This window comes from Bombus vosnesenskii, unplaced genomic scaffold, assembly GCF_011952255.1.
Source record: "Bombus vosnesenskii isolate JDL3184/JDL3185 unplaced genomic scaffold, Bvos_JDL3184-5_v1.1 scf7180000013395, whole genome shotgun sequence".
Lineage (NCBI taxonomy): Eukaryota > Metazoa > Arthropoda > Insecta > Hymenoptera > Apidae > Bombus > Bombus vosnesenskii.
In genome coordinates this window covers 554,137-573,714 of record NW_022883020.1, presented here as the reverse complement: position 1 = coordinate 573,714, position 19,578 = coordinate 554,137, and the positions used below count along the sequence as shown (strand labels likewise).

At 39.4% G+C, this 19,578-nt stretch overlaps 1 protein-coding gene across 16 annotated transcripts in view; it reads right to left on the bottom strand.

Annotated features, from left to right (window-relative positions):
- LOC117237668 (polypyrimidine tract-binding protein 2) overlaps positions 1 to 19,578 on the bottom strand; it is a 414,765-nt gene that overhangs the window by 118,550 nt on the left and 276,637 nt on the right. For all 16 annotated transcript variants that reach the window (XM_033501879.1, XM_033501873.1, XM_033501874.1 and 13 more), the window contains one exon: positions 1,316 to 1,420. In XM_033501879.1, the coding sequence (XP_033357770.1) occupies positions 1,316 to 1,420 (105 nt within the window). The remainder of the gene's footprint in view (positions 1 to 1,315; positions 1,421 to 19,578) is intronic.

The window sequence follows — 19,578 nt, the reverse complement described above, 5'->3', positions numbered from 1 at the left end:
TGGTTATCGTCGAAGCTGGAATATGACTGACGGAGTGATATTTTTGCAAAGCTGTCATAGTTCGAAATTTCCACAGCAGGACAGTGAAAAATAGATACGATTTTTTGACAGAGACATGGAACGATTGGTTAATCCTGTCAGGTGTATTTTCAGCGCAGAAGGGTACAATTTTTGAACGTGTTTTCGTTTGAACGAATGAACCTCGTTTAATGATTGGAGCTTAACTATCCTCTTCGAGAACAAATTTTTCCATTCGGAGTTAAAAATCAAATTTTTATTCAAATTCTTTATTCTACTCCACCCTTACCTTCTAATTAAATTATTTTATTTCTTCGTAACAGTATCACGAGTTTATTTTAATTCCGGACGAACTAGGTCATTCGTGCTGACGATTACGAAGATGGTGCAGGTCTAAAACTTGTTTGAAAGTTGGATTTTTCATTTACTTTATGTTCCATCGATCTATATCGCAGCGAAGATAATATACAAAAAATTTTGTATGAAAAATATTTGACTTAAGTCACTTTCATAGTTGCTGGCACGTTTCAATTTTATATTTTGATCGATTTATCTGTTTCCCAAAGAATTTTTTGTTCCTCAACTTCGACAATATTACTTTTCCGCGAAGCTACACGTTTCTCTCTTCCTCCCATTCGGAGAACAGAAAACCAGCCTACATCTAACGGAAATTCGGACGCACAGGTGTATTTGAAACCGGAGCAGAGAGATGCCAGGTCCTCTGACCTACTCGATCTTTCGCTTCCCAACAGAAATTTTTCGCCGAAAGGACGAAAAATTCATCAAAGCTATAGGATCGCTTTTCCCTCGAAATACGTTATTTTTCAACTTGTTTTTATCCTGACCTGGCTCAATTATTCCAACAACATGGTATGCCTTTGCCCTTGTCCAACATCCATCCGCGATTTGTAATGTTCGAAGATGGAACAAGCGATTTCTGAATAGAGATCGTATCTCTCCTGTGCTCCATCTTGTGAATATATTTCTACTTTTTACGCTTTTGGAAAAAGACCTGGTGATTTATCGAATAAAAAAGAGATATCATTGTACAAACGAGTTTTAACATCGCTACATCGTATTCCCTAATTGTTTTCTCTCTTCGAGTTACTTTCACCTACGAACGCAATTTCTTGAGGTTTTAAAAATATCCACGTATTTTTTTAACGATTGAAAAAACAAATTTAGGACAGTAAACTCAAAAGAATAAGAATGATCGAACTGTTCGACGAATTCGAGATGCTTGAGATATTTCGCTCGAAAAATTTAAGTTTAATAATTAATTTCTGTTGCCACTTACCTTCTTGGCGTCATTGTTGTTGTCGGCCGCGTGATGTGGTTGTGGACTCATTGCAGCACCATTGCTAACTGCTCCGCTTTGCGACAGAAGCTCGTCGCTACCCCTCTGCAACAATAAGAGAGACCAACAAACGTCAATATACGAACGAAAACCGTTTCAACGTAAGTTCAAACTATTTTCACGACATAGTTCAATAAATATTCGTTTCCTAACACTACCCGAGTTCAAAATTCTTCCGCTTTTAAAAAATGAACCTTTCCATCCCAAATTCAAATTCAGACCACTTCCAAATACAGTCAAACAAGACTTGCTCCTAAATGATCTACGTCCGAATAAAACTCTCTATTGAAAATCCATGACGGAAAACCTTTCATCTTTAATCCCAATTCAGATCGCTTTAACGACACGGTCGAACTAAAAATTTTGGTGTCCACCGTGACGGACAACGCGTTGAGTCTAACTCGGTGCGCTTCTCGTACCGCAATCGGCAAAAAATTCGCTTGCCAATCGCATGAACACCGAGAATCAAGACCCCAGCAAAGCCCTCTCTCTTCAAATCCAAAACCACTCCAATCCCCTCTCTATTCCCAACCTAACCTTAAACCTCTCTGGCAAGAAACCAGCCAGCTTGCCGCTTATACGAGTCCCCAGGTGTATTATTAAAATCCTTCCAACTCCGTAAACACGTTTAACCGGCGATTCTCCGCGGTAACAGGATCAAGAGTCTCAGTCCCTGAGTCTAATTCCTCGAGCTGATCCCTCAAAGGAAACGCGACGATAAACGGGATACTCGCGTGTGCTCGATCGCGAGACCTACGATCCGATCGCTGGAGGCTCACAAACCAAGGAAACCTCATGGTGGATGCCCTGGATGGAAGTATGGCGACCTTTCAACGAGGAAAATACGCAGCTCCAGCTTCGAGATAATTCATAAGCTCGAGAGAGAGAGTGAGAGAGAGAGAGAGAGAGAGAGAGAGCAGGTCTGCCAGTCACCAGCTTTGGAGAGACAGAATGCTAGATCAAAGAGTCCCGCAGGATCACGCTTGCGAGCGGGTAAGAAAAGACGCGACTCCATGGATCTGAGAGTTGAAAACCCTTTGACGAATATTTATGGAAATCCTTCTTCTGGTCTTTAGTCGATAAGATGCGCTGGTGGTTGCATAGATGAAGATCTCTCGGCTCTTGTCTTGCCACAGCGAACTTCTTTCAGAACAGTAGACAATCGATATACGCTAGAGTTACTTTAGAACTTAAAGGCGTCGAGATGACCAATTTGTAACTTTGTACGGATATTCTATAGATTTACAGCGACGCATTCTGGAGGCGTTGAATGATCTTTTATAAAATATATGCAAAGCTTTATATACTTTTTCACATAACTTCTATTTTCGTTGAACGAAGTGTAATGGGCAAAATGTTTATACAATGATAAAGTGTTTGGAGATATTTAAATTTTAATTGTATGCTTTTGTGGTTATGTGTTATCAAGTTTACTTTTAGTTTTATTTTATATTCGTGAACAATGTAAAATCAGGTCCAATTTCTAGGTCATCAGGACGAAATAAATAAATTCGTATACCTTTCATTTCAGTTTCTTTGATACAATTTTACGCTTAATTTTAGTCGTCGGTAGTTCTAACGTTGATCTCATGTATTTTTATGTATTTTTCGTACACATGAAAATTGATTCCTGCAACATTGCTAAAGTTAGATTTAACGAAGTGTAAATCATTTTAGAAACGAGTTCTTCGATCCTCCTTCGGTAAACGCAAGAGAGCGATTTTTTTCAATTTTAGTAATTTCGCTTCTGTCTTGTAATTTCCTAAAAGTTCATGCAATCCGTTCGCCATTCACTGAACCACGAAACCCATCAAAGATCTCGATCCGGTCCGCGGATGAGTGGAGAGAATTGAAAGACGAGAATCGGGAAATCTCTCTTCCGAAGATTCCATAATCCATAGATTCGCGGGAAGTAAATAATAGAGTAGGTCCGGTGGTGGTTTGGTTGCGCCGGATATCAGCCAAAGGATGAAGCTACCGCCGTATATCCGGCGAATATATGAAACTCTCCTTTCTTCGTTTCTCCGCGTCGTAAGACGCTCTTAAAGAAGAGTTTTCCTTCTTCCACAGAGTCGGCTATGTTGTTGTATAATTGTATTTTATTTCTACTACAATTGATGTCGTCTTCTTCCTTACAAACCCCTCGACCATAGGAGAGAAAATCCTTCCAAATAGTCCATTTGTCAGAAATCTTATTTCAGTAAAATTATCACAAGTTAGTAGACGAAACGATAACTACGAAACAAACGGAACTACCTAAACCGTCTCTTCTCCATAATTATTATAATAAATCATTATAAGAAGAAGGGTTTTTCGTTACAGAAAATGCTGTCTGAGCAACCTCGATCACACCTTGGTCTATTCAAACCACTCGGAACCCTCGCAAACGACCACAGACCTTCAGAAAATACAAGCTTGAACGCCTCTATTCTTGGTTACATAACGTACACGTGCAGACAAAAACCGAAAATCAATGATCGTGTAAGGCCTCCGTTCGTCGAACCACTTCAAACAAGTCGAAAATCTCAAGAAACCAAATTCAAACGTCACTATCCTCGATGAAACAAGGCACACGCGTACTGAAATACGAAGAATTTGCTCGCAATTTCTCGGACGCTTAAAGTCTGGATCTCACGTGTCCGACGAGGCGCATAAAATCGTCTCACGATCGTCTGGCCAGCTGTCTGCAGTCCCTTCGGAGGGTCTTCGCCGGTTGACAAAGCAATTTCACGACCGAGCTGCAACGCGATCCGATGAGTTTCCTCACAACCCACCTCTCTCTCTCTCTCTCTCTCTCTCTCTCTCTCTCTTGCTCTTTCTCACCCCTGCGGTTATTTGCTGGAGGATTCGCGCGACTCGCATTAATTGCAGGGCAAACACGCGGTGCGCTCCGCTTGCTTGACAATTTGCTCGACGACATAGCTAACTGGGCCACGTTTCCGGCCCGTTACGAGTTAAGTTAGGGTGGACAATGGATCCTCTCTCTGACAGCCATGTTGGTCGTTGCGGGTTAATTGGTCTTTTTGGTACTTTCCGGAGATTTGTTTGACTAGCTCACTTTGGGATAATAAGAATGTTTTTGTGGAGATGTTTTGGATCCGTGTAATGTCGTTGAAATTTTGGAAGCCTCTTTTGTTTTAGAATTTTTATAATTTTGTTTCATTTGTGACATTTCAGGGTTATTATTTCGCTTCTGTAATTTTAGGAATTTATTTCAGGAATGTATTTATCGCGTGATGTTTTTTTTGGATATAAATAAAATTGAATATTAACGATAAAGTGATATTGTTGCGTTCAATTGTTTTGTTAAACTATGAACATAGAAGACAGAAGCTGTTGGTTAATGCAAATTTAATGAAAATTCAAAGTTCAAAATATGAGCTAGCAAAACTCGATATACGCTTTCAAGCTTCCACGATCTAATCATTATCAAAAACAAAGAAGCTTAATTTCCGACATCGATCTCAAATTCGAAACTTTAAACCGCAGAACCAAAATCTATCCTCCCGCGCTCCGCAAGATTCAAAACCAGAGTCCCGAACTACAAAATCAAAACCGAAATATCCTTCGATCGACGGGAAATCTCTTTCAACAAATTACGGACTTCACCAAATCTTTTCAAATTACGTCAAACGTCTCCTAATATAAGCAATTCCGCGACAATTTCGCAAAGTCCACCAAAAATAGAACCTTTTATGGAATTAACAAAGAAACATCTATCGAATTCGATGAAAATCCCGTAAAACTTGCCCCTAAAATCGCGACAAGATGATGGATCGTGCCAGACGATCGAACTACCCTCGTGAAAGTGAGTTTTCACGCGAAATCTTTCGAAGAGGCTGTCGAGGATGAGCGTGGCTACACTTTGAGCCGGTGAAATAATATTAGCTCGAGATAGTCCTCGCGATAAGACGCTGCAACACAGAGCCGGTTATCGTTTTTCAAGATGGATGGCTCTGGTACCGCGTCACCGGGATTCGTGTATCGTTCCGGCAGACGCGTATAGGTACCTGAAAGGATCTTTCGTGTCTGGAATTCTTTGGAAAATTGCGTAGGGATAAGCTAGTTGTACTTGGAATATCGCCCTTCTTTTCTTTTTTTCGGGGGTTTTAGGGATTTCGTCGTGGCGATAGTGAAAGAAGACGCAAATTCTTTTCTGAAATAATAATAATAATAAAAAAAAATTAACAAATTTGATACAATCACTGCGAACGTTCAGAATAAAAAAATACCCTTCTCGGAATAGAAAAAGACTTGGAGCAAAACTTCCAATTTTCTGACCTATTTGATACATCAGGACCATCAACTACAATACATAAATCACGTTGAAGCATATCAAGCATATGGTTCACGACACGCTATGTGAAAATACAGTTACGTTATGGTCGGAAGGTCAACAATCAAGCTATCGAAGAAACGGACAGGAAGGGTTGTTCCTACCCTCCGGCACAAATGGATCGTGATCCAAGTCTAGCTTGACCAGCAGGCTGCCAGAATCAAGAGTAGATCATTTCGTGTTACTACGACATTGTGTCCAAGATTCAGCGTCTATTTGTCTCTTTATTCAGTCATCGATTTCTTATGGAGACAGTGATATAGCGAACGATGTAACACAGAATATTAGAAATATAACGATACTCGTTGGCATAGTCGTTGTTTCGTGTTTGACGATCGGGAATGGTCAAGTTGAAAACTTTAAAACAGAAACTACTTTTAAATAAATAAAACCTAATAATAAATCGACAGATCAAGAAACCAGGCCGTAATAATACACCGTAAACTGTAACAATAAAACCAAAAACTAAGAAATCCATTATTATCAGATCATTACATTACATTATGTTATTGAATTAAAAAATTCAGGATTAAGAACGTAAAATTCACTATCCATAACAAGATCTCTGATTGATCGTCGAGATCAAGTCCGAAACCAAAAATCGAAGAACGTTAAATAACAAAGTTGCCCAAATCAACCCTTTCTCAAAGCCTAGAACCGAAGAAGGAAAGGAGGCAAAAGGGAAGATCCAGAAGTAAAGAAGGAAAGGGGAAAGAAGAAGAAAAAAAATTGGAAAACGACGAGAATTCGAGTCAGCGAGCCAGATAACCGAATGAAGATTTGTATGAGCCGGAAGATTTGTGTCAGCCTGTCGTGATTTTCATCGAGCCCCTTCTCTGGAGCAAATGACGCGGAAACAGGGCAGAAATTAAAGCCGCTCGTTAGGGTGAAAACGCTTCGAGCCGATGCAATGGGGGAGCGCCATTCACCCGCGAACACCGATTCGATATTCGAGATACAAAGAGAACCGAGAAAGAAAGAGAAGAAAGTGGATCGTGCCTCGCGATTCCTGCTTGCCATATTAAATTGGATCAACTTGCGATCAGAGAATACGTCTCGTGGAATTTATTTCGTCGTCTCTTCTTACGACGCTGGTAGTTTCTCTCGTCTTTTTATTATATTTAATAGTCCTTTCCAATCCTGGCAAATTCACTGTTTCTGTGAGTTACAGGATGTTTTCGTCGAGTTCTAGCAAGTTTGAGCGACGATTTAACGATGATTCTGTATTGTAGATTATTGATTTGCCCTTTCAGTTAATCTTCGAATTTTTAATTATTCTATTCTATTTTGGGCCATTATTATTCATATATTTAGGAACTGATTTATTAAGTGATATCTTCGCATAGACACCATGATCGTTAAATAATTTTTTAGCGATTTGAAAAATTACTTGTAACCTGTAAAATTAGCTTCTTTATAGTTCATTCAAAAATATATTCAAAAGATTCTTTAATTCGAACGATGGTAGACTTTAGCGTTGTCCCATATCGAAAAATCTCTTTCGCGAGAGAAAATCAAACTTTGATCACAGACTGGCGTAAAAATTATTTATCCGTTGTCGCAGTTTAAATTCTCGTTAACATTCATCACGAATGAAAATTTCTACGATGAAACACCCTCTTCTACCCTCGCATACGCGGACATTATCAGCAATCGATGCCAGATAAACACAAAATTGAGGGGAAACATTGAATTGCAAAACCGATCGAGTAGGGAAATTTCGTCCTCGATATTTATTCAACAATTCTTCTCCCCCCCTTTTTTTTTTGTATTTTTCATCTCGTTGTACGAAGTATAAATAACGCGAAACAGAAACTCGAGTTAACGACGTCCACTATCGAACCAACTGGTAGCCATACTTTCGTAATCATTTCATAATTAAATATGCATCTTGCTCTGCTCGTGAAACACTCGTGTTTATGGGTTAATGAGGTTGATTAGAAGGTTCCATCTTAATTGGTACATCGAGCTAGACTGGCGGTTTCCTTTCTAATTTTCTACATTCCACCATCTATGCACGTATTATGGAAGTTGTGGGGTTAAAATATAGTAAGAACGTAGAAACGCGAAACACAGAAATATGATACAAAAAGAGAAAAAGTATAAAAATACGAAGATGCAAATATACCAAAAAAATATAAAAATTATAAAACAAATAATAAACTTAAAGAATTGCAAAATATCGAAAATCCATAATTTAGATATGTAAAGCGTAGAGATTGGAGAAACGTGAAGTAACGTAGAAATACATAAATGCAAAGACCCACGAAGGTGCAGCAACGTAGTAAATTCCTGAAGTGGAGAAACATTAAAACAAAAATAATTAATACTCGAAATGTAAATCTGGAAATGTTGCATGGAAAACAATTCCTCGTTCATTAACTTCCCAACAACTCTACGCTTAATGACACAAATTACACTTTCGTATTTTCAATCGACCAATTAAACACATTTATATTCCACATTCAATTTTCCTGAACTTCGAGCACAGTCGAACATTTTAAAAAACCAATTAAAACACAATATAATAACAACGAACGAAAAAAGAGATTGTAACAAAAAAAAAAAAAAAAAAAACGGAAAGAAAAAGAGAAAGAAAGAGAATCATCCTCGCGTTTCTGTATGCCATCATTGTGAACTACAACATCACGTTTGCCATCTCGAAGCTCAATTTCCCCCATTATACGCGCCCTCAATTGAAACAATCAAAATCAAAGTTCCATTCTCTGCTACATAATTTCCCTCTCGCAAATTTCAATCTATATCGCTACCTTTTAACGTTACGAAACTATAATATCAACCCTTTCATTGATCCCAATTAAAATTCTAGCCGACGATATGGCCATTAACGCGCGATTAAAAATAATACACTCGTACATTGAATATTTTTGTATATACGAGCTTCTTACAAGACAAACCGATTGACTTCACTTTTTACTCATTTCTTAAGTCTGTTACGTAAGTACAGGTTCAAAAGTTACAGACGCAGAACCTAGAATGTATGATTTTCTACGATAACGTTGGTTTAATTGTAAAACTTTCCAATTCCATTTTTATATACTCTATATTTGTTATCAAAGCATTTAATAAATAGAATTTTAAGTACACAATTTGTTCGATAAATTCGAACGTTATGAACCTACGAGCTTAAAAATAATTTTATACGTATGTCCCGCAATAATGTCAATTTAATCGTACAATAAGACCTTGAACTAGAATAACACGCTAAAATAGCACGCAACCGTTCTTTGTCGTAACAGAAATTCGTAAAAATCTGAAAATTTTAGAAGGCCGTTTCTCATTTTCTCGTTGCTCGGTCGCGAAAGTATCGCGCTTTAAAAAATGTCCTCGGACAGATGGATTTACGCGCGTTTCCGCTCGCATAACGACACGTGCCGTAGGAAGAATTCCTTTCAGTTGTGTTATTTTTTCCTCTCCTCCACTTTCATTTTTTTTCTTTCTTTTTGCCCTTTCGACACGCATTTTCAGTCCCGCTACTTTACTCCGCTCCTCCCCTCTGTGTTTTATTACTCTTTTCTCCTTTTCTTCTTCCTTTTTTTTTTCGTTTTTCGTCGAAAGAGAAAGAAGGGAAAAGCCGGCAAACTCACTTTGTAACGCCGGTAGCTTTGTTGCTGAAACTGAATCACGGCCAGATCGCCGGGCAAATGAAGCGAGCATCGTTCCTTTCTGTTTTTTAATACAGCGTGACGCGAGCGGGAAACAAAGGGACGAGTTAACGACGCTGAAAAACGACGAATTCTCTGGACACTGCACAGAAATGCTCGCCCACGCACGTGCGGGGGTGTTCGTTAGCGGAAAATTTGGATTTTGTTTCGATGTTGCAATCCGCGACGGCTATTTTTACGGCTATTACTAGTTGCAGAACATTCGGTGTAATTTCTTTATTGGATTATCGATTTTAGTGGCAGTGTTTCCCTGGCAGGGTTTCGTTTGTTTTGCGTACGCGGAATTTAATTGGGATTATGAAATTGGGCGAGATTGCGATTTACCAAGCGGTTGGACTTTTGTTTTCAATTTTTACTTCCTGTTACAGCGTATAACGATCGTTCTTATTTTCTTACGATCATCTCGATCGTCTTCGCATATAAACATTTTCCACTTCTCTCTGACTACCCGCATGATTTTCGAAGGATTTGACGATCATTCGTACGAGGATAAAATTTTCTTAATTATTCTCCGAGATGTCAGTCTAATATCGTAATCATTGGAGAAAGCATTCAGACAAGGGATGTTGACGAAAACGAAAAGCAGCGTCGACGTTTCGGCAAGTTTCTAACAGAGACTGGAATAGAGGAAATGTAGTAACACGGTGTAAAGCAATTATAATCCATGCTGTTAGACTGCCGCGAATCTGACAAGACCGCGAACAGTTTGCTGGAGAACGACGATGACGAGGGTATACGCGCCTCGAGAACGCACTTGATCGGACAAACTTATCGAAAGTAATGGAAGAATTTTTACGCAACTTTCTACGATAATATTTATCGTAATTTAAATTTGAGATCAATTCTTTAAAGACCAATTGTGTTCCAACTGGGTCGTATCACGTTTGCAATTTGTTTCACGTTCCAGTTACAGAACTTGCAGGTTTCATTGAAACTGTTCTAGTTACGTTTGAGTTATGAATGATCACTGACCTCTGACTTTCTACCGGACATTATAATTCAACGAAAACTGATCAGCTACGGGCGAACAAAATTTCACCAACAAATTTTTCCAACAAACACAGAGATATTACACCAAAATAACGGACCAAGAGTAGAATTGAATGCAAATTTACTCTCATGTCGAAGGCTCTTCGAATATCCATCGACAAGTTTCAAACACAAAATTTCCACCCTTCCACAGATCGCCGAGAGAAGAGAATCCTAAAGAACAGGTCCCCAAACATCCAAATTTGTTGGTTTCCGACAAATCGCGTTCCAATGTTAAAATAAATCACATTTCCAAACATCCAAACCTCTGCTCCTCGAACATCCACAAATCCTTTAAAACGAAACAATACGAAAGAACATCCCCCCTAAAGGAACTATCTGTCTAAACGTTAAGCGAATTAATTAGCGAAAATTCGTGGGACGTGGAGCAAAATTCCAGGTTTTTAACCGACTGGTTTGGTTTCGACGTTCCAAGAGTGGTTTATTGAGGTTCCCTGAAGCAAGCGTTGGATCTGCAATTGAATATCGTTACCGCGATTCGGTCCGGTGATATTTTCTTCGAGGACTAGGCCGATTGTTTCACGATTCCTATTCAGGCCGGTTCAACGGTTTCGCGGTTTATTGGGATTACCTGGTCTTCCCGTTGTTTTACAGACGATTGTGGCGGAACATCGTAATTGAGTATTGTTATACCGAGTTGTTCGGTGATAGTTTCCTTTCGAGACGAGGAATATCGATCCGATCCAAGCTCAACAAGTTCATCCTCCGGTGTAACTGACTCCGGTCTTTGTCGTCTCGGGGGCTTCTGTGTTTCAGTTTTCGATCCATCCTTTGGACTTCTTAATGAATTATTAAGTCTCGGATATTTAATCTGATGTAAGAAACATCTTTTCTTTATATTGGAATTTTTTTTAATCGCTTCCAAGGAATCTAATGGTCGTAATCGTAACTTTTTCGAGCAATCATAGATTCGTTGTACTAAAACATAAACGAGCACATGGTGTGTAACAGCAGACATTCTTTAGATTCCAAGAAATTCACTTTTCTCGACCCCCAAATGCAGCAAATTACGACTGGTCGACTTCATAACGGTATATACGTATCAAACTCGGAGCAATTCCTCCATCTTCGAAATCAGTAGATTAAACAAGCTGCTTGAAAACCTGCTTACATCGAAGATCAACAAATCAATCCCACTCGCCCTTTTCACAGACCATTAAATTTCGATAGAAACACGGATAATTCACATTCTCGCCCCTAACCCTGATGTAATCGGAAAACGATTTATTCCAATTTATTCGAACCAGCCTCCGAACATTCTTCGAAAGATTTTCCGTATCCCTCGACGAAAGACAAACAGTCGATGTTTCAATGTACGTATTCAATTCGCAACTTCTTCGTCGCGGAATTTCTTTCTCTTGGCGAACTCGGCGCGTTTCCGCGGACTAGAACAAGCCGAAAGAAAGCGGCGGCGGGGTGTTGCGCGCGGAGCGAAAGGGGTGGCGACGACCCTTGCAATCTCGTTCGAGGCAACAACTCCCAAGCAGCCAGCAATCGCATTTAATTTCAACGAAAAGCGGATATTCAAATATCGAGGAAGCACTCGACGCCGTGACGCGCAAATAGGGAACGCGTTTTACCACCGCGCGACTTTTTCCGCCGCGAAACTTCCTTTCTTACGCGGTTAAGCCATTCGTCCTCATGAATTTCAAAGCGACTCGGGGAAAATACCAGCGTCGCGGAAAATAAACCTTCGTGACCGGCAAAACCTGGCTGCGTGAAATTCTAGTCCTTTTTCTTTGCCTTTCGAATGGATTAATGGTAAAGGGGGAGAACGAGGGTTGCCACGAATTCGTATAACCGATTTGATAATTGGCGCTAGTTTCCTTCGATATCTGTGACATTCACGAAACGGCAATTTTTATTTTTATTCTATTTTATTTTATTTTACTTATAAAGGGTATAACTTAATATAATAAATATTTTCAGACACAAGTAGCTCAATTCCTCGATAAAAATTTGCGTGAACCGACTACAATGAGACGGACAAATACGAAATATTCGTTATAAAAATATCGCAAACCAATCTTTATGGAAAATTTGCACAAAATTCGAAGAAAATTCGCGATATTCGGCCCAGGTGGCCAGAAATCGTTGGCGGGGAAAAAAGAACGGCAACTTATACAGCGAGAGCTGACCGACATTCGAATCAGCAACTGTAAATTTTCATCTGGCTAGCCGTCGGATATTCTCCGGGGATCGTTTCGATCGCCTGATCCGGACCGAAAGTTATGTGCATACCATCCCATCGACTCGAGAACCATGCAGATATAGAGAAGAATTACGAATAGACGCAAAGTTGATCGATATTCGGCAGGAAACGCGATTTCTTTATACTTGCGTTTCGAATTCCAACCCTCTGTCGATCTCTGGGGATGAGAAACGATAGATTTTCGGATGTGGCAATAGGCTATCCTTCGAACGTGTTACTGCTATTCGCGAGAATTCGTATAATTCGACGAACAGCCCCGATGTTTCCGTGTAATTTATTTTTATATCTTACTGCGCCTGCTGTTTAGTTAGCAGTGTTACGAACTGCTTTCTGCTCACTACTACAGCTACTAAATAAATATTATTACACGCACAGATGCTAGTACGAATACTATACAGGCCGTTCACGCTGTTAGTTTTCAGTGAAAATAAAAGAGGCAATGAAAGATGAATGGTTCAAAACGAACTACGTATTATCCATACGTTACAATGGCTACCAAAAGTATTTGTACACCGTTCTGGTCATTATAGAATCTATATATTTACTAGTTTAATACCAATTAAACGTAAAACGGCGACCTTTTGCACGTATCAAGATGTAAATTGAAATACCGTGCGCCAGCCAAAAGAAACGAACGAAATTACGATAGGATCCCCCAGAAAGTAAAAGATCACGTTGGATGACCAGAAGGGCGCGTTATATTTCTGCTATGCCCGATACGATTTCGATTTCATCGCCGTACAGCGCTCTGTCGGCGTTATTATTGCGCCAGCGATGAAAACGGTCCCGAAGGAGAACCACGAATGGGAAATTTAGTCGGTCGGATGCGATTAAGGTCGGTTCTGGTGCAGATGAAATTTAAAGCATCCGCTTCCTCGCGAAGAGCAACCCCTTCGAGAGATCGCCGATACAAATGGTCCGATGGGGGGTAGTAGGTTTCGCGGCTTCTACGACGAGTCGCTACCGACGTTACTCTTTGCAATGCTGATATCGACAAGAAGGGATCCTGCAAATATTCTTACACCTCTGCTTTCCTTTATTTCCACCTAATTTTTAGATAGATGTCGTGGAATTTAAAAAGAGGAATTTTCGGGTTTCGAGGGAACAACTACCAGTTGCTGCTAAACGATCGTTTGTATAGCAAAATCGAACATTTCTTTAGTCTATGATCTACCATTGAAGAAAGTAAGAAAATTTATTTACCCAACGATCTTTTTGTTCCATTTCTGGAAATATAGGAATGCCTGTGGCATCTTACGCAAAATATACACAAATTTTCGACGAATACCTGAACGTTCTATGATTTGAACTTGCACGAGAATTCGAATATTGGATCGGAAAATAATGTTTACGAAAGAATAAAGCAGAAAAAGCGGCCGTCGTTATCATATTAATGGTCGCGTCTACCAGAGAAAGTTTTTTAATATTCACCGGTTAACAGGTTGTTTAACTTTTAATAACCGAAGAAGTAGTCAGAACGATTGGCTGCAGCGAACCACGATTCTGTAAAAATAGAAGCGAACCACGCTTCTCGAAACTTTCCTTTCTAGACTAAATTAATTTGAAAGATACGTCCGAAAGTCCTCTTTGTCAAAATTTTTAGCGAATAGTTCAATAAATTACTTTAACTTTTTACAATTACTGGTTTATAGGGTGAAATTACTTTCATCTAGAATTGATTTGTTTTCATCGTCGCTATAGAGACGCGTTTCTCTCGATTCTTTCTGTTTAATTCTCCTAATGTCCTATTTCAGTATTCCATTAAAAAGAAACACAATTGTCGCTTCATTAAATTTACGTGCATGACTGTCATAACAGACGAAGTGCTATTTACTTTCCGTCAAATAAGACGTCAAATAAGTTAGAAGATTAGGAAAAGCAATTAAGTTTATGGTACTATAAAATGTTCAACTTTCTCTTAATGGAATAGCCTACTTTCTCGCGAATCATTTCGTAGATTGCTACGGACATGTAAATGTTCGTGTCATTGTAGCATACGACAACGTACGATATTCTAAATTCTTATTCCTATTGCGGATTAATAAGGATTCCAAACTTTCCAGGGGATGAATAATTAAACACGAAGAATAAACACGAATATAGTCCAAAATAAACATAGAAACCAATCTACCCATAAACCACAAAGTTCAAAACAGTCCTCGAACCAACAAATTTCCCATTAGCGTTTCACAGACGCGTCATTTTCCCCGCGAAACTATTCCTGGAATCCAATCTGTAAAGAGGGAGGAACGGTTTTCTGGTGGATAGCGATCGTCGGATGGACGAAAATCGCGAGAGACGCGCAATCTTCAACGGCATCCGGACAATCGTGGAGCGTCCCTTCCGGTTCCGGGCCGAGCCGGACTCGATCGTTCCTCCCGATGTAATTGCTATTATGTGGCAGGGAAAAATGGCCGTTGGCCGGTGTTCGATGGCTCGATTTTACCGTCGATCGACTTTCGGGATACCGTAACCGCTAGCAACCGCCATTTTGTGGCCTCCTGCCCTCCGACAAATTGTTCTCGGGGTAAAAGGAAAGGAAAATTTGCTAGAAAAACCATCCGGCTACAGGGCCGGCTTGTTTGATTCCAATTATTTTGGAAAACGAAGAGATGCTTGGTTTTTTGCAAACTTGTACGTTACGCTTATAGTTATGCAAATGAACGTAGAAATAAGCTATTTATGAATATCCTTCGGATTCATCGGTTTCTTTACACTCGATCAAATCGACAAAATCAGATCAATTCGGTATTTCATTTTTCCGAACTGGAATTTCGAAGATCAAAAACGAAGATGAGACGAAGAATGCGTAAATTTTCCTTTTCGTAAAATTATTATCCTTTCTCGAAAAGAAAAGAGAAACAGAAAAGAAAAATAATGCGAAAGACGAGAAAGAAGAGAATTTTCGCTCTTTTGTACGTTACATTTACAACATCCTCTCCTCCCCTCCGACGTTTCCAAACGTTTTCAAGCACATCGAAAAGATTGCATCCGTAATACGTGCACTGGTCGTCACACGCCCCCGATCCCCCCTGCCCCGCCCCGCCGCTCTTTCTGCATCCCTTTCGACGACACGTCCCAGCACCCTCAGTGAACCACCGCGACTGCCTCGAAATTGGATTGTTATTCTATTTTCGAAAGCAATTTGCAAGTGTTATCAAAAAGTTTCCTCGCGTCACGCCTACCCCTACACCCAGCTCCTCTCTTTTCCCCTATTCAACCCCCTTTTTTCACTCACCGGATCTTCTTCAGTTCCTCGCTGTTTCATGTTTCTTTCACGACTCTTTAATCGAGTACGCGATTAGGTCAATTTTCTAAGTCGACTCGCTCTCGAAAGCGGAAGATTCTTTTCGTAGGTGAGCGTTTTGCGGATTTTTTCGAGCAGTGATAAAAGCAAATAGTGCGATTAGTTGGTTTCGTTGGATTTTGAGTAGAAGGAAATGCGCGATGAATCTTTCTTTGTAGTTAATACTTTATTTTAATTTGATCGATATTGGGTTTGTATTAGAATTTTTTTTTCTTTTTTTGAGAAATTCGTTTGTTATACTTCTTTTCAACATAATTTGTTCGGGTTTTGCAATTATCGTAACTATAGCTCCACTAATTAATTTCAAAATGATCTTCGACTCGAAACTATCCAGCAAAGCCAAAGAAGCATATTTAAAATATACAAGTTTGAAGATCGCCGAAGAAACTAATAAACGAATCAAAATACGCTTCTTTCCCTAATCGTTCCTCGTGATAATTCTTGAACATTCTTCGAATGGGACAATAAAAGAGGAAAATATCAAATCTCAGATTCAAATCAAGTATCAGAATCTTGCTGGTTATAAAATCTTCATTTCTATCCTGCTTCGTATTCCGCTGTCGTTCTATTTTATTTTGAAATCAGAAAAATCCGAAACCAACCGTTTCAAAAACTTTAACGTACATTTCCTTCTATCATTTCCAAATCCGTATCGTTTCGTTATTCGGCTCTCGACGAGCCCGCCATTTCGATTTTCATCGGTCAATATCGTCGCTCGTTCGCTCGCCTCGGACATCAAACGACGAGGATCCCGCGACCGATCCAATTTCTGTCGCAACGAGCCGTTTAAACTGTACACGACGAAGTCATTAAGTCATCTCATTACGGCTATCACGAGTCTCGCATCGGAATTAACGGACGCGTTGACGTTTCGCCTCGTTCCTTATACAAATTTCCCGCGTTGCGTCGCTCGAGTGTCACTTAACGCGCGTGCGCGCGTAGCTTCAAATGTCGCCTTTAATTCGTATACACGGATATCACTTTACGCCTGGCCTAATGTCACGAATTAATTAAACTTTCAGCCGTCTGCCAGCTCGGAGGGACGCAAGACGTCGACAGACGATCCTCGGAGAAACTGTTGAGAAAGATATAACGCGGAAAGGTCGAGTATTTCGACGGGTTTTCAGTTTTGTAAATGGCGCTCTCAATGCATTCGCGACGAAATTATGCTGATTTATTAGTTTCAGAGGCATCTCCGATGTTTTCGTTGCAGCCTCGAATTGATTAAATTAAGTCGCGAGGTGTTTTGCGAATTTTAACGTAGAATCCTGCTGTTAAGATACTTTGGTCCTTTTCCTTCTAATATTCTTCTAAAATATCGAGGAATCTTCTTTACGTAGCAAGTTTTTCCTGTTTATCGACCACCTTAACCACCACGATGTTACAAAACTACGCTAAGACTCTGTAATTGGCGTGTATTAGATAAATTGGACTCGTACCTTTCTAAATGTCACATTATCAGATAGTTGCGTAAAATGAATCCAATTCTTTTAAGCTGTAGTCTATCAGATTGCAAAAGCGTGCTATAGTTTCCGAGACCCATCAAAGAGAATTACTAAATTAGCAAATCGGTACGCCGATGATGAACTACTTATTTCTTCAAAATATTTTTCCCTCCTTTTTACCTTTCTCTTTCTTTCCTTATTTTGCTTACATTTTTTATTGTTTCGTACTTATCATTTGAATTGGCCCATATAGTAATAACAATAATAATAATAATAATAATATTAACAATACGTTCGTAGCTTGATATTGGTGCCATTACTCTTCTATAGCAATATTTATAGAGATTCCTCAATCGTTTCACGAATATCGATAATCGTTTTACGATTCGAGGGAGATGAACTAGTAGAATTATTATAACACGTAGAGCAATTGCACGAAAGAGTTTCAAAAGTACGTGGAATAAAGATTTCACTCTATATTTTACAGCTTCGTCGTATTTTTGAAATTGGTATAAACGAGTAAAAGATCTCAAATTGGAAAAGATGTTCGAAGAACAAGCTTTTGAAATTTAAAATTCGTATTTTCATTGCAAAAGCGGTATTTTCATTGCGATATTGCATTTAAAACAGAAGCGGGACGAAGGGAGTAAGAGAAATCGGGTCGTTCAAATTTAATTTTGAATATTGCCGGACCCTTGTTTCCCCTTCGAGGAAAGGAAACATTTTCGCGACGCGTTCGATAAGAGACACTCTCGATATTACGACGCAAGTGCATTTCTATCGGCTCGTTAAGATATTACTGCGGATCGAAGCAAAGTCGAGGGACGTTTACCCTCTCAGAAACTTTACTCCTCTTTTTATTGTCCTATCGCTTCGTGTCAATGATTGCACGCTCTAGAAATTTAATTTCCCCGCAATTTGTAGATAATAAATGCATCCAATTTTAATGCTCGATTATTTTTACGCAGTGCAGATGACTACTACAAAAAGTTGAACGAGACAGTCGTTACTTACATACACATAAATTGATGTGGCGAGAAGATAGCACACAACTGAAAAATTGCGACAAATATGTACGAAAAATAATTTCCCACGTTCGCTTCTTTCTTTGCGCTGCACGTATATCGTTTTTTAAATATATTCTCGCCTTTTAAAATTATTCTAGGAAATACATTAAAGGTACAATATTTTTGTTACACGCTATCAAAACCACCTACTCCCATAAACCACCTTAATAAATTCTACGCGTTACGTTTTTTTCATAATTAATGATATCGTTACCCCAATAAACTTGAATTTCCAATCGTTTGCAAAGTCATATCATATAATGCAAACTTAGAACCGTACTTCCGCCATCGGAGCACCATAGTAAATCCATCAGCCCCCTAAAATCTGGAAAATCATTAATCCAAAGCGGAGGGAATCGCTCGACAGAGAATTCCATAGAGTACACAGAGAGAATCATAGGAGAGAGGCTGTCAAGTGGCTGAACCGAGCTCGAGTCCTGTCGTCGAAAATAAACCGGATTGCAGGGACTTGTTAGCTCACAAACGCTCGAGCAGCCACGAGTTACTCCATTTCCGGCGTCCGAGAGTAGGCTAACGTCCCTTGGGCGACGGATGAGCTAACTAATTCCATTCGAACACTCGGAAGGAAAGCTCCCTCTCTGCGTTCTCTGTTTCTTCTCTTTTCACCCCTCCCTGCACACCCTCCAGATATCACGCCTCGTCTCGTTTCAAAAGCACACGGATTGACGCTTCCCTTTTCTTCGTTTTCTCTTTCTTTTACCATTGTAGTAGCCAGATTCCTTCCTTCAACCATCTTGTTTCATTTTCTCGTTTCCTGGGGTACGGAGTATTGATTTAGCATGTTCGTGTTATTGTAACAGATTATAGTTGTACTTGGTATATTAGTGTTGATATAATATACTATTGATTTACGGTTTAGAAAATTTCAGTTGCAATAACTCCAAACATTTCCCTTAGAAAATGTCGAAGAAAATTTTATACAATTCCGCAGTAATAATTTCTACCAACGATCGTCACAAAAAAATAATTAAACGATAGATTCTATAAAACTCTGGATAATTCGAATAACTCTAACACTTTTCACTGAAGATGGAAAATAAAATAATTAGAAAAGCGAATAAAAGTCCAAATCCAAAGAA